Below are 16,457 nucleotides of genomic sequence, written 5' to 3' on the forward strand. Positions count from 1 at the left end.
GCCACATCAACTTCTTAAGTTACAACAATTCAAGCTATTTGTTGCTCCAATGGTTAAGCTAGTTGTAAATTAATTTATTTTCAAATTAACAATATTTTAAATCTAATAAATATTTGCCAAACTAATTAGCTCTACAAAGCTAATTTGCTTGCCAAAGCTAATCAACAAGATGTGCAACAATGGTGTAGCTACTAGCTTAAGATTTTTAATATTTGCAAGTTAGTCCCTTTTTCCAACCATTGGAGTTGCTAATCAACCATCATTTTAATGGATTTGTGTAATGGCCCTATTATATTATATTCCGTATTATTTAATTTATGAACCCTTATGTATCCTAGCTAATTAAAACTTATTAACTCGTATATAATCTTGTTTGAATTTAGCCATTACTTAGTAAACAAATATGCAATAAGTGAAAATAGGAAGACAGAAAACATAGGCTAATTAAAATTGTTAATTAAGTACGGAGAATATAATTTTCTAGTTAATAAAAAAAATGGCATGAAATTTTTCATGTTCATTCTTTGATTATGTGGCTAGTCATTGACAATATAATCAAACAAAGATTTATCTATTACGAAGTATAATTTGTTGATATTAAATCAGTAAAGTCTTTTTAAAAATTCTTTGCATTCCACACTTGGACTAAGCTAAACCGTTACCGAGCCCTATATAACACCCTTTTATTCGACAAAGTTGTAGAAACTCCAAGTCTCCAAAAACAACCCTTGAACTAAAAAGAGTTGTGCATCGATCGTACCTCTTTTTAAAGTTTTGCAAAGAAGCTTATTAGACTCAAATGGCAAATAAGATGGCAACAACTCGAGAAATCCGAAATTCCCAAAGAGCAGATGATCCAGCCACTATCCTAGCCATTGGCACTGCAAACCCACCCAATGAAATGACCCAAGATGAATTTCCTGATTTTTACTTTCGAGTTACTAAGAGTGAGCATATGACCGATCTCAAGGAGAAATTTAAGCATATGTGTAAGTCTTATCACGTTATCTTTCTTCATGTTAACCATCATGCATATTAACTTTTAGGTTGCCTTTGTTTTCTTGGTATATACTACCCTTTAAATTTTTGACAATTGTATAATATAATTGGTTCCAAAAACTTTATACAAAATTTAATTTAAAGTATTGAATTGGGTAAATTGACACGGCCTAGAAATGTTTATTAGCTTATTGTGATCCCATCTAGGTTAAGTGGACTTTATAAACTATATCCCTTCATAAGAGAAAGAAACGAGAATTGATTAGTTATTATGTTTTTCACTTACACGCAAGAAATCAACTGTCAAGAAGCGATACATGTACCTAACAGAAGAATTATTAAAAGAGAACCCGAATATGTGTGATTACCACGCCTCATCTTTAGACACTCGCCAAGACATACTAGCAATTGAGGTGCCCAAACTTGGAAAAGAGGCAGCTATTAAGGCCATCAAAGAATGGGGCCAGCCACGGTCCAAGATCACCCACGTCATTTTCTGCACCGTATCAGGTGTATCCATGCCTGGGGCAGACTACGAGCTTACTAAACTCCTCGGCCTAAGACCTACTGTTAAGCGTTTTATGCTCTACCAGCAGGGTTGTTATGGCGGGGGCACGGTCCTCCGTCTAGCCAAGGACATTGCAGAGAACAGTCGTGGAGCACGTGTTTTGGTAGTCTGCTCAGAAATGACAGTAGTTGGCTTTCGAGGGCCTACTGAGACACACTTAGACTCGATGGTAGGACAAGCCCTCTTCACTGATGGTGCAGGGGCTGTGATCGTGGGTGCTGATCCTGACGAGTCTGTCAACGAACAACCGATTTTTGAACTTGTATGGGCCTCCCAAACCTTCTTGCCGGGGTGCGAAAGGGCCATCGCAGGACAGCTGCGACAAGTAGGATTGACCATTCATTTAGCAAAGGACGTACCAAAGTTAATATCTAACAACCTTGAAAAAACATTGACAGAGGCTTTTAAACCTATTGGTATAAATGATTGGAACTCCATCTTTTGTGTTGCTCATCCTGGAGGGCCTGCTATCCTAGATGAGGTGGAAACCGAACTCGGCCTTGACAAGGACAAGCTCAATGCAACTCGACATGTACTTAGCGAGTTTGGAAACATGTCTAGTGCTTCTGTATTGTTCATCTTGGATGAGACAAGGAAGAGGTCATTCAATGAAGGCAAGGCTACAACTGGTAACGGGTTGGATTGGGGAGTCTTGTTTGGGTTTGGGCCTGGTATTACTATTGAAACTGTTGTGCTCCATAGTGTCCCAACGAAATTAGCTTGATTAAGGCAACATCCGATGCATTGACACTTTATAAGACCAATGCAAATGTATTGTACGCTCTATGTTTCAAATAAATACTCGTACTTCAGTTTGTAATTTATTTTTTGTAAAAGAAAGAGACGAGACTTATATTACATAGGGGTGATTGAGGAACATCCCTGAGAACCTTGAAACAAAAGGAAGTACAGGTTACCCTGCAAAGGGGGGAAAATTAAAAAAGTTTGTAGACAAAGCAAGAGAACAGGCTGCAAAGGGGAAAATTAGCAACCCTGAATTCCTGAACTAAGCAACCAAAATAAAAAACAGACATAAGGTTAATAGAAAAGAACTGAAAAAAACCAGGAATAAAAGGAGAAGCAGTAACATCATCAGAACTTGTAGACAGTAAGAGGCCTAGGAGAGAAAGCAGCTGCGGGATCAGCAAGTTCTCACCATTTCAAGGGAATGGGCCAGCTTGTAGCGTAATAAGGTTTTGATGATTGTAAACTAATGATGATTATCTATCTAACGTGTTTGTTAAGTTGTGCATAGAAAGAACAAGTTATACTTGGAACAGGATACAAGGAACCTGAGCAATGACAAGTATATAAGGAACTTAAGCAATATATGATAAGCAATAGAAGAACAAGAACAATGATGAGTGTTATGGTTGATAAGCATGATGATGGCTAAGGAACCATGAAGTTAACTATGTAAATAGGTGTTTGCATATGTTAGCTTCATAAGGTAAGTACACTATGCATACATGAGTTGTATATGTGTAGGAGTATTTACATAAGCTTTAAGTTTAATTAGTTCTCTCACTTGAAGTTTGTTTATGACAAACAAACTTCAATCTAATGTTTCTCTTAAGTGTTTATGTGAAGACAGGAACTGACTTAGGTAAAGTCAATGGGTTGGAACATAAAAGACTTCAAGAGGAACAAGAGAGAATGAATGAACCTAAAGCAGGTTCTCCCACAAGAACCAAACCACGAAGGAACCAGAAGATATTCTCTACGAGATGCAGAAGGAACCTTTGGCAGGCTTTCCCACGAGAGCCGGAGCATGTTCCCTAACAGGTACATGAAGAGTTCTATGTTCCCTTACATGTACATGAAGAGTTCCCTAACAGGAACTTAGTTCTCTAACAAGAAGTATCTAAGTTCCCTAACAGGAACTTGCCCCGAGATCTAGAATACATCAATACTACAAGATTCCAGAACAAGAGTTTCAAAGAAACAACATGAAGACGGAGAAATCGAAATATATCGCTCTAGGATTCATGTAAGTATGTTGGACATAAAAGTCAGTGTGGAACAAGTCTAAAGAACCAAGGTGAACTCATGATAGTCAATGAAATTAGAGTAACTGACTTGTTAGGAACTCAGAGACTGTCAAAGTTCCGAAACCTAATCAGAACTTAGGTCTGCACGTCATTAAAGGTCGCAGGTCAAATTTAATGATATAAAAATTTACCTAATACGTGCATATCTTTTAGGGATTTGGTTTTACAGAATTAAAATATTTATTTTCTAATAAATCCGTTTTGGAAAAAGATAAGTTATTTTTGGAAAATATTTTCAGTAAAATAAGTTTTAAATAAAATCTAATTTTATGGCAAGTATATCTTTGTTAAAAGATATGGTAAATATATCTTTTGTATAAAGATATGGTAAGTATACCTTTTATAAAAAGATATGGCAATTATATCTTTTGTAAAAAGATATATCTTTTGTAAAAAGATATGGTAAGCATATCTTTTGTTAAAAGATATATTAGTATATTTGGAAAATATAAGATTTAGATAAAATCTGATTTTATGGTAAATGTATCTTATTATTATTGATAGAATATATTCTTAACAAAAGATATATTTTTGGAAAACTTATTTTTGGAAAATATCTTTTATGTCTATCTTTAATAAAACTTATCTTTTACGAAAAGGATGATTTGGGTGTACTATAAATATGCTCATATGTATTCATTCAAAGTCGAGGTTGACGAAGTGCAGTGGTCGTGCTTAATGTTTTCATCCTTCACCACGAAGCTAAGTCAAACCTCCATATCGAAGTTCCAGTCAAGTTCCAATTACAGCTCGTCCAGTAAGTTCCAGACAGATCTCAACTGTCCAACATATTAGTTTTATCTCTTTATTCATTGGTATGTATTTAGAGTTATTCTTTGAGATCTTGTAATTGGGAAAAAGGGTTTTGAGTGTTTTATGTATTGGGGTGTGAGAGTTCGTGAGGGTTCTCGTTATAATTATATTAAGAGTGCAATGTTTGAGCTTCTAGGTGGAGCTGTGAGTTTTGTACTTAGGTGGTACAAGTATTTTGTACTTTGGTAGTACGTGTAGTACTTTGGTGGTACGAGTGAATCTAAGTGTGGTGCATAGATTGGGTAGGATAGGGTCCTATCAAGTAGCAAGTCCAGTGAGGAACTTGTGAAATAATGGTCCGTGTTTAATATGTTGTAACTTGGTGTTTTCCCTATTATAGTGAAGTGTTTTGTGTTTGAAATCCCTAAGGTAGGGTCGAGGTTTTACTTCCAGTTGGGCCCTGGATGGTTTCCTCGTAAAATCCGCTTTGCATTGTCTAAGTTCCTAACAGCAATCAGTTTTATATTCCGCAAAAAGTAGGCACTAGGAACATACTACAATTCACCCCCCCCTCTTGTAGTATATCATCCGAAAAAACAATTGGTATCAGAGCCAATGCTCTAGATTAAACCAGGTAACCCCGAGAAGCAAGTTCCAGGCTAGGATGTATATCTATGAGAAATGCAGCAATTGGAACTCAGCCCGAGAATGTTCCCAACTCCACATTAAGACCAAAATCTTCTTGTAAAGCAGAAGTAGTTCAAAGATTAACATCTTTGAGGTAAGTGTTTTGTCTTTGAATTCTTTGTTATATGCATGTTATTATGTGTGCGAGTTCCTTGCGGTATTTTTAGTTAAATTGTTGATTTTATTATTAATGTTTTTAAATAAATTTTGTGTCACCTCAAATCTGATTTGAGTGTATTCAAAAATCATTTTTTCAGATTTATAAATTGATTTATCAATAAAGAATCTGTTTACTGGAAATAGTTTAAGGAACTTATTGTTTAGAATTATGCATATTTGGTCTTTTGGAACCTGGACTACCCTTGAATGGAAACTTAATTCTTTAGGCAAGGTAATAAATGAATATTTTGAATATTTGCCAAAGAATGACCTTATCATGTGTTTTTATTATTCTGAATATTTATTATGTAGACACATGATGTTTATTGTTAGTAAAGATAGTTGGCTTAATCGTAGTTGTTTTAATTATGCATTATTGACGACTATTACTAACAAGAAGGTACCCAATATATATTGGGTAACCAAAGCCAAAAGGTGAATGATTTTACAGGCTATGTGAGTGGAGACAACCTATTAATAATGATGATACTTTGGTTGTTTGTATATAAGGAATTATGCGCAAGTTCCTCTCACTAGAGAGCCTTTATAAGAGGTTTGTAGTAGGTGAAGCGACAATATGGAAAAGTGTGTAAGTCGCCTATACTTCTCTATGTAAATATTGGTCATTTTCTTTTGGTATATATCTTAATCCTTCACAGATTCCCGTTGAAATTCAATTACATATTTCCAAGGTGGTATTTGTGAATGGATGTAAAAGATAAGGTGTTTTGAAGCTTATAACGTATATCTTGACAAACTAACTTCTCTTCTAGTTTTGTGCTGGTTATTAATGATTGTTTTGTAGGTTTTTCCATTGAGATAAATCGGTGCATAAACGTTTATTCTATTAGGAACTCAGTGCTTAACTTTGTTGGAACTTGGTGAACTTGAAAGGACAAAACAAATTAGGGATACAGGAACAACAAAGCTTCTATATCAAGATGCAATAGGAGTTAAAGTATAAGTTTCTGTTCAGCTTCTTCTTCAAGTTCCAGTCAAGTTCCTATCGTTCAAAGTTCCTTGGAACAAAGCATAAATTCTTGTAGTAGACCCTTATAAAGGATGATAAAGCAAGATAATTATCTTTGAATATGTGTGAAGTTTCATAATTTCATTTATAGAATGACATCCAAAAGGGAGTATTCTTACAAGAACTCTATGCTTCAAAACTTTTATGCTTTAGGTTTAATCTATATCTTTTGACTAACCTACTGACTTTTTGGATGCACAAAGGAATCTCTTGGGTTTTGATTTTTCAGGATATATCTTTTGAATGAATATTTGAGGAACTTTGACAATGTGTTGAAGAATAAGAGATCAAATCAACATGTTCCTCAACCCAAGATACAAAGGTCAAAGGACCAGAAGAACATGTTCCAATCTGATATCAATAGGAACATGAACAATTGAAGGTGCATAGTAGGAAGGAACTCGTCCTATCTCGACAGCAAGGTTCCAAAGGAATGATGATTGTCAAATTAAGATATTTCTTGCTATAAACCTACAATGGAAGAAATTTGACTTATAAGACTAACACAAAAGGTAAAATGGTTGCATAACAGGTGGTTAGTAAGTCAAGTTCCAATACCATTGTGAACATTTTTCTTGTCGAGTTTCTGATGCACATTTTGGTGTTTAAATGCTTGGAACTCTAGATGTTTTACGAAATAATTCTATGCTTCAAACTGTAAACATGTTAATATTTTTATGCTCGATAAACCTAGTAGGAACTCGATAATAGGTATATGTATACGTAAGTTCCAAACAGGTAAAAATTGAGAAGCATGAGGATTAAAACATGTTATATTCTCTTTTATTATCGGGTAGATGGTAAGCAACACTAATCCATTGGATCTTAGTGATATGGATTTGTTTATCATGTGATATTTAGAGACTAATTGAAAGATATGTCTTGTTTATAAGTAATGAACGCAAATGGACACTTGGTTACTTTTCTTAATAGAAGAGATGATGAACTGTTTGTTGAAAGTCTTTTTTATCACAGGGTTTGTGGCTAAATGTTCATCATTTATGAAGTTATGGATCTAACAATGGAACCTAGTTCCAGTCATGTTTGATGTTTGTAGTAGGAACACAGGATTGACAACAAGTTTCCAACTTTGAATCATGAAAGACATGAAGAGAACAAAGTTATATACTAATGGTCTTTGCAGGTTCTTTGGAATAGTTTTCAATGTCGCTCATCATCAACACTGAAGCAATAGATCTTTGGTTAACAAGACACCGTACCCTATGTTCCACTTAGGGATATTTAATGATACAAGTGCCAAGGCGATTTATCCATAAATGCCTAGAACAGTAAAACATAAAGAGTTTACACTTTCATGTTTAATGTGCAATAAGTGAACATATTTTGAGACTAACAGGTTTGTTCCCATCAAGCAGGTTATAAAAGATGAACTCACATGTTCTTGTAGAACTACCTGAGTTCCTAGTAAAGAAATATGTCACTAAGGATAACAGCAAGGGCTAGCTACACATGTTGAGGAACTTTTAGATGTTAAGTTCCAGCTCATGCAGCAAAGTTCAATGAACTCAATACAAGAAAGCAAGTTCCGACGAAATTCCAGAGTTGAGATAATATTTGTTCCGACCAGCAAAATCTCAACAAATTAAACTATGGAGCTACAGTGTCTTATATGCATATGTAACTAAGGTCGAGCCTCAAGAAATTGAAGCATTTGAGGATGGAGCTTGAAGGTTAGATGTGTAACAAGAACTCAATGAGCTTAAAAGGAAAAAGGTGTTTGTTACATCCTGAACCTATTCTAAAACACCTAAAAAGGGTCGGAGATTAAAAAGGGTGTTCTGGAAAAAGCTTGTTGAGTAAGGCACATGATTGGAACAAGGCCATGATGGTTCTTATAGGAAACAAATACAAAGGTATGTATTTTTTTTCAGGGACTTGTTGCTCGTATAGCTAGACTTGAAGGTAATTGAATATTATTTTATCTTGCTGTTTATATGGGATTAGAGTTGTACCACATGGATGTCATGGATGTCTTTTGTATAACATTCTGTCATAGATGTCTATGTGGAACATACTCTAGGATAGATTGCTACCCAAGTTCCTTCTTGAAAATTGAGCTTTAAAATTGTCAATTTTTGTTTTCAAGATGGACTAAGGTATTAGTTGTACTTATTTACATTGATTATATTTTTGGTATAACTAACGAGCCATTGTGCATGGGCTTTTGATGATTCTATGATGAGAAAATATATTTGTAAGCATTAACCATTGCCAATGGAACTTGAGTTAGAAGTGGAAGTTCATTTTAGATTTGAGATCATCAAGAAACAAAACAACTACTTCAAGAACTCCAAGGTAAGCCATCATGTCAACCAATGTTTTAAAAGTTATATTTTTACTGGTTATAGACTACATAAGATATAAGTTCCTGTTGCATTAGATGAATTGAATTGATATATTTTTGGTATGAATGCAATATGTGAATTTATGAATTGATTAACTTATGGTTCTGTCTTAACTTATCATATTCTTGTATATTTCTTAATGGAACAAGACTTGATGAAACATAACATGAGTATAAAGTATTTTTCCCTTAAGTTATGTCAAGTTTGGGTTCCTATGCATGTTAAACTTGAAGTAAAGAATGTACGCTTATTGTTTATGTGTCACACTTAGTTCTTGTGTTGTAAAAGACATACTCACTTGCCTAAGAGTATTAGAGATCTCATACTAGAACTATGGGTGTTGTCAAACACAAAGTTCCTACGTTGCCAAAGGAACAATGGTAGAAACTTTGATGGAACAAGACAGGTAAGTTCCCAGACCGTTTGTATCTCACCCGTTTAAATTTTAGAGGGAACTAACATATCTATTAGCCAACTTTCAAGCATCCACACCATATTTTTTCAAATGCAACATTATTCTACAACTTTTAGTTGTGTGTCCATGTTGCGCTATACTTATTTCATATTTTCATATATTCGAAATTTTATCGACCCTATTTCCTTATCTTTTCATATAGCTATACTTCTTATTCTTAATTCCCATGTGCTCTAAGTTTGTTCATCATCTTTTTATGGATCAATGAAACGTGAAGAATGGGGATTACATGTTGAGGGGGAAGTTGAAAAAAAAGAAAAGAAGTAAGCACTTGAAAAGGATGAAGAATGGTAAGGAACTAAGGGGGAATAAGGTAGGAACCAGGAAATCAAAATGGTTCAAAGCTGGTTGTGGAACTCAAGTGTATGAGTAAGTATTATCTTCACTGATTTAAAATGTGTTATTCTAGGAAATCATGCAAAATCTGTGTAATGACACCCTATGTAAAAAAAAAAAAAAAAAAAAAAAAAAAAAAGAAGAAGAAGGGTGATCCAATATTTAATTTCCTAGATATCTAAATATGAAGAATATTGACTATGTTGATGTCGTGTACTCGTATACTTGGTAAACTAGCTATTGAAGGAGCAACATTAAACATTGAAGGAACTTGGCTATGAAGCTGAAATCTGTTTAAGTTCCAGTACGCAGAATGTTTCTCAAAGAAGTTGGTAGTTGAAGTAAGGGAACTTGGTTATCAATTAGCAAGATGAATATGTGTTGTGTTTAGCAGGAGGTTCAAGAGTATGAAATGAAGAATAAATGTGGTGAATCTTATCATCTCAAAGGGTCTAAACGAAGAGCACAAATTCCACTTCATGTTCCCTCTAATTATTTTGTTCCGTATAGTATGCTTCTTTATATATCCTTTGAGCTTGCGCTTTCATTTGCCCATTTATGCAATCCATTTCTAACTTTTTAGCTCTGTTCTTTACTTGATTTTTAAATTCTTATTTGACAAGTTCAATTAAGGGTTTTGAAGTTGGGCCTTTGGATTGTGAGTTGGAAATTAGTGTGGAAATGGTATCCGTGTTTGAAAAGTGAGTACCTCTGAGCTTTTAGGAACAACAAGTATTTAACCATTATATATTTACTTATTATATGGTGGTAGGTGTGACATATATGACTTTACGCGTGTGTAATTTATGGAAAACAAACGTGTGGAACAATACCCTTTTTGATAATGACAAAAAGGGGAAGAATATGTATGATGCTTATGGTATATAGTAGTCTAAAGTTCTTACATCATGATCGTTTAAAGTATATATATATATATATATATATATATATATATATATATATATATATATATATATATATATATATTGATAATGATGTGTACTGCTAAGTTTCTAACTATGTGAAGTTCCTTGTATGTTCCTAACTTGTTCTAAATGTTATTTCCTTGAAGAACTAAGGGGGAATAAATGTACAACGATTGTCCTTTAATGTGTGATAAGCATCATTAGTTTGTCATCATCAAAAAGGGGGAAATTGTTGCGTAATAAGGTTTTGATGATTGTAAACTAATGATGATTATCTATCTAACATGTTTGTTAAGTTGTACATAGAAAGAACAAGTTATACTTGGAACAGGATACAAGGAACTTGAGCAATGACAAGTATATAAGGAACTTAAGCAATATATGATAAGAAATAGAAGAACAAGAACAATGATGAGTGTTATGGTTGATAAGCATGATGATGGCTAAGGAACCATGAAGTTAACTATGTAAATAGGTGTTTGCATATGTTAGCTTCATAAGGTAAGTACACTATGCATACATGAGTTGTATATGTGTAGGAGTATTTACATAAGCTTTAAGTTTAATTAGTTCTCACTTGAAGTTTTTTTATGACAAACGAACTTCAATCTAATGTTTCTCTTAAGTGTTTATGTGAATACAGGAACTGACTTAGGTGAAGTCAATGGGTTGGAACATAAAAGACTTCAAGAGGAACAAGAGAGAATGAATAAACCTAAAGCAGGTTCTCCCACAAGAACTAAACCACGAAGGAACTAGAAGATATTCTCTACAAGATGCAGAAGGAACCTTTGGCAGGCTTTCCCACGAGAGCCGGAGCATGTTCCCTAACAGGTACATGAAGAGTTCCATGTTCCTTACAGGTACATGAAGAGTTCCCTAAAAGGAACTTAGTTCTCTGAATAGAATTATCTAAGTTCCCTAATAGGAACTTGCCCCGAGATCTAGAATACATCAATACTACAAGATTCCAGAACAAGAGTTTCAAAGAAACAACATGAAGACGGAGAAATCAAAGTATATCGCTCTAGGATTCATGTAAGTATGTTGGACATAAAAGTTAGTATGGAACAAGTCTAAAGAATCAAGGTGAACTCATGATAGTCAATGAAATTAGAGTTACTGACTTGTCAAGAACTCAGAGACTGTCAGAGTTCCGAAACCTAATCAGAACTTAGGTCTGCACGTCATTAAAGGTCGCAGGTCGAATTTAATGATATAAAAATTTACCTAATACGTGCATATCTTTTAGGGATTTGGTTTTACAAAATAAAAATATTTATTTTCTAATAAATCCGTTTTGGAAAAAGATAAGTTATTTTTGGAAAATATTTTCAGTAAAATAAGTTTTAAATAAAATCTAATTTTATGGCAGGTATATCTTTTGTTAAAAGATATGGTAAATATATCTTTTGTAAAAAGATATGGTAAGTACATCTTTTATAAAAAGATATGGCAATTATATCTTTTGTAAAAAGATATGGTAAGTATATCTTTTGTTCAAAGATATATTAGTATATTTGAAAAATATAAGATTTAGATAAAATCTGATTTTATGGTAAATATATCTTATTATTATTGATAGAATATTTTCTTAACAAAAGATATATTTTTGGAAAACTTATTTTTGGAAAATATCTTTTATGTCTATCTTTTAATAAAACTTATCTTTTACGAAAAGGATGATTTGGGTGTATAAATATGCTCATATGTATTCATTCAAAGTCGAGGTTGACGAAGTGCAGTGGGCGTGCTTAATGTTTTCATCCTTCACCACGAAGCTAAGTCAAACCTCCAGATCGAAGTTCCAGTCATGTTCCACTTACAGCTCGTCCAGTAAGTTCCAGATAAATCTCAACTGTCCAACATATTAGTTTTATCTCTTTATTCATTGGTATGTATTTAGAGTTATTCTTTGAGATCTTGTAATTGGGAAAAAGGGTTTTGAGTGTTTTATGTATTGGGGTGTGAGAGTTTGTGAGGATTCTCGTTATAATTATATTAAGAGTGTAATGTGTGAGCTTCTAGGTGAAGCTGTGAGTTTTGTACTTAGGTGGTACAAGTATTTTGTACTTTGGCAGTACGTGTAGTACTTTGGTGGTACGAGTGAATCTAAGTTTGGTGCTTAGATTGGGTAGGATAGGGTCCTATCAAGTAGCAAGTCCAGTGAGGAACTTGTGAAATAAAGGTCCGTGTTTAATAGGTTGTAACTTGGTGTTTTCCCTATTATAGTGAAGTGTTTTGTGTATGAAATCCTTAAGGTAGGGTCGAGGTTTTACTTCCAGTTGGGCCCTGGATGGTTTCCTCGTAAAATCCGCTTTGCATTTTCTAAGTTCCTAACAACAATCAGTTTTATATTCCGCGAAAAGTAGGCACTAGGAACATACTACAATTCACCCCCTTTCTTGTAGTATATCATCCGAAATAACACCACTCTTCCATGTAAATGCTAGATAGAGAAGGAGGAGAAAAGAAATGGTAACCCGTGTCATCTTCAGTTCTCAATCTTCTAATTTCAGCTAGCCCATGGGCAAGTTTATTAGGTTGGCGTTTGACATGAAGAATTGTAACACTCCAATCCTTGTATAGCAGGCTAACCACATCATTTATAATGTTGCACAGCTCATGGTCCATATAGTAGATTGGATTTTCAAGCATATACTTCACAGCATGTGCATCAGTTTCAGTTTGTAATTTAGAATAACAAATATTGTACTTTGCAATTTGCATATAAACATCAATTTGAAGCACTTATTTAGTTTACTAGCACTACTTATTATTGTTCCTTTTTAGAATTACATAGTTTCTATATTATAGTTTAAATAATATTTAGGGCTTTTATCAAAAACTACCTATAAAACCTTTGTGAGAAACCATCAAATAAAAAAAAAATGTTGTAATAAAGTACCTAATAAAGGTAAAATGTTGTAAAAAAAACTACATAAGAAATCTATTTGGATTTCCACCGTTGATCGACCTCAAAACACTCTCGAAACCACCGCTTTTATTCTCAAAATTAACACAACAAGCTTGAAATCGCCTCCACCACATCTAAACCACCTTTCATTCCCAAAACCACCAACTCTAACCCCAAAAACCACCATCCCAAAGCATTAATCTACCCTCACTATCTTGGAATCAGGAGCGGAGCCAAGGGGAGGCTGGTAGGGGCCTTGTACTCCCCCTTGGCTCAAGATATTAATTAAATTTGCTCATAATTGTCACAAATTTTGGTGCAGCGGAGTTGGTTTTTTCCATGTGATATTATATGGAAGATGCCAAGGGATCAAACCTTGTAACTAACAAAATTTGTTTTTTTTTTAAAGTAAATGTAATCATTTCAATAGTTGCGAAATTATATATACATAGGTATAATCTTGGACCACCTCATTTAAAAATAATTCTTGCTCCGCCACTGCTTGGAATATCCTCCAATTACCCTGAAAATTACCTTACCACCTTGAAAACCAACCCTGACGATGGTTTCGAGGGTGTTAACGGTAGAAATTCGATCAAAGGTATAGTGTCTTATAACATTTTATCTTTTATTAGATAAGTTTCTTACAAATTTTATTTTTATTAAGTAGTTTATCACAACATTTAGGCTTAATTAGGTAAATTTTCACAAAAAAATCCTAAAATTTATTGATACTCAAAGTAAAACCCGAGATATCCCTCTGGCCACACACTAAAAGGTAACAAAACATCGCCTAAGAATATTATTGTAATCACCTAAGAAGATACAAGAGTATTTACAGTTAGGGTCAAGGGAGTTCAACTAGTGAGATATTAAAACATGGAGTATATGATATGATCTTTATTTTAGATTTATATAATCATTGTGTCATTTAATTTACACTACTAGAAAATAGCTAATTTTCGACGGACCCATTATTCCGTCGGAAAAACAAAATTTCCGACGGATTTTTCTTCCGTCGGATATTTCCGACAAATTCATCAATTCCATCGAAAATCCACCGGAAATTTATGATGGAATAAAAATCCGTCGGAAATTTTGCTTTTTCCGACAGATATACAGTTGGTCGGAAGTTTCCGACGGAATATTCCATCGAAACATTTTAAAAAAAAAAACCCATTTCCTCTACAAAACGCTAAAGGCAGCCAACCCCGCCTCTTTCTTCTTCTCCTCTCCTCTTGTTCTCCTCTCTCTTCTCCCTCTATCTCCTTCTCTCTCCTCTCTGTCGTTCCTCTTCTCTCTCCTCTGTTTCTTCTCTCTGTTTCTCTCTCCTCTCGTTCTCCTCTCTCTTCTCCCTCTATCTTCTTCTCTAAATCTCCTCCCCTCCTCTCTCTGTCTTTCCTCTTCTCTCTCCTCTATCCTCCTCTCTCTCTCCTCTACTTTCCCCTCTTTTAACCACCACAGCACAGCAACATTAACCACCTACATCAACAACAAGTAACCACCGACATCAACAACAACAAAGGTTAACTACTCGAAAGGTTTTTTAGGCCAAATTCGACCATTAAAAGCCTAGATCTAGACTTTTCATGGCCAAACTTTGCCTTGTTAAACCGTTTCCGTGGTGAAATTCAAAGCATATTTCAATTTAAGGTATGTTTTATGTTTTAATTTTTTGATTTTGTTTCTGATAATATTTTTTTTAAAAAAAAATGGATTTCGGTGGTGGTGGTGGGTGTGGCTGATTTGCGTGCGTGTGGTGGCTGGTGTAGGGAATATTTAAAGAATTACCCCAAACTTGAACCCCACTGTGATCATACACTAAAGCATGGTGGCGTCCAAAGGGAAGGAAGCTAGAGCAAAAGAGTCGCCAACAAGTTTTGTGAACTTGTAAACCGTTCACAGGGTGAAGGTTACACCCCTTAACGATCCAGGAGATCGTTAACTCCAATAGATCTGGAACCAAAATTGAAAGTTCGGGGATGAAGGTAAAAATACAATCTAAAAGTGAAAGAACTTTCCCTAATAATAGGCCTCTACTTTATTCTTCTCGTATTCATGTACACTTTCTGACTAACATGCAATCAATAGGTTAACCCTAAACCTATTTAATCTATGTTGGTTGAATATTAATGAACAAATTAAACAAATCTATTATAGGCGATCACTTGAATTATAATCATATTAACCCTAAATAATATTATTAATTTTCTTATTAAGCGTGATTACAAGTACCAATTCCCTTTAAAAATGCATAAAAGGTGTGATCAAGCAATAACAATAATATTAAGCAACATAATAATCACAATTTTAACAATTATAAAAATAATAATCATAATTATATCAATCATGTTAAAGCATAATAATAACAAGAACCTAGGCATGATACTAACAAGATTAATAACAAACTCTAGCATGTCACTAAACATTAAAAATCAAAGCTTTAACCCTAACATGAATATTAGGAAAGACAATAGGAAGCATCATAGAAATCATAAAAGCATATTTGATATTATAACCTTTACCCTAAACATGATACTAGGAATCATTGTTGTCATTCAAAACATCAAATTAAGGAAAACATTCTAACATGATACTAGGAATCAAAATAAAAATCTAGACATGACTTCTATATAATATCAATTAAACAATTAAAGCACTTACTTGGATGCCTCGTATCTCTTTCTAATCACAAAATACACGCGTTAGTAACTTCAAGGAAAATATAAATCAAGACAATTAAATTAAATAATTGAAATAAGGATTTAGGACCAAACCCTCAGAAGTATCAAACATTTCACGTCTAGGGCGAAGGCAACTTCGAACTTGGCTAAGTGTGTCTAGATCTTGTGAATGCGGAATTTTGTGTTTAGGAAAGGCTAGTTTAGAAAAAGAGAGAAAGAGTATATCAAGAATTCCTTGATGGGAGTTGATGAGATTTGATGGAAATTGATGATTGTTGATGATTGAAAACGGAGGTTTTAGGAGGCTATTTATAGAGAAAATCAGCCGGACATGATAAAAAACAAATCAGAGTTTCAAAAAGAATAAAACACGACGCTGTCGCCAAACACGTGCCTATCGCTAGACGACAAGGCTGCCAGTCGCTGCACGTGTCGCCAGACGCCAGGTCTATCGCCAGGCGACAGACGTGTCGTATGGCGCTGCAATCAGTTTTTCACGCGTTTTC

The 16,457-nt window shown here is 34.2% G+C and overlaps 1 protein-coding gene across 1 annotated transcript; it reads left to right on the forward strand.

Moving 5' to 3' along the window:
• Nucleotides 1–728: 728 nt before the first annotated feature.
• LOC110713686 (chalcone synthase 2-like) lies at nucleotides 729–2,812 on the forward strand. Its single transcript, XM_021892143.1, has 2 exons — nucleotides 729–1,003; nucleotides 1,293–2,812. The coding sequence occupies exons 1-2, from the start codon at nucleotides 800–802 to the stop codon at nucleotides 2,289–2,291; spliced, it is 1,203 nt and encodes a 400-aa protein (XP_021747835.1). The 5' UTR covers nucleotides 729–799; the 3' UTR covers nucleotides 2,292–2,812.
• Nucleotides 2,813–16,457: the final 13,645 nt, after the last annotated feature.

The sequence above is a fragment of the Chenopodium quinoa genome, unplaced genomic scaffold (genome assembly GCF_001683475.1).
Source record: "Chenopodium quinoa cultivar QQ74 unplaced genomic scaffold, ASM168347v1, whole genome shotgun sequence".
Lineage (NCBI taxonomy): Eukaryota > Viridiplantae > Streptophyta > Magnoliopsida > Caryophyllales > Amaranthaceae > Chenopodium > Chenopodium quinoa.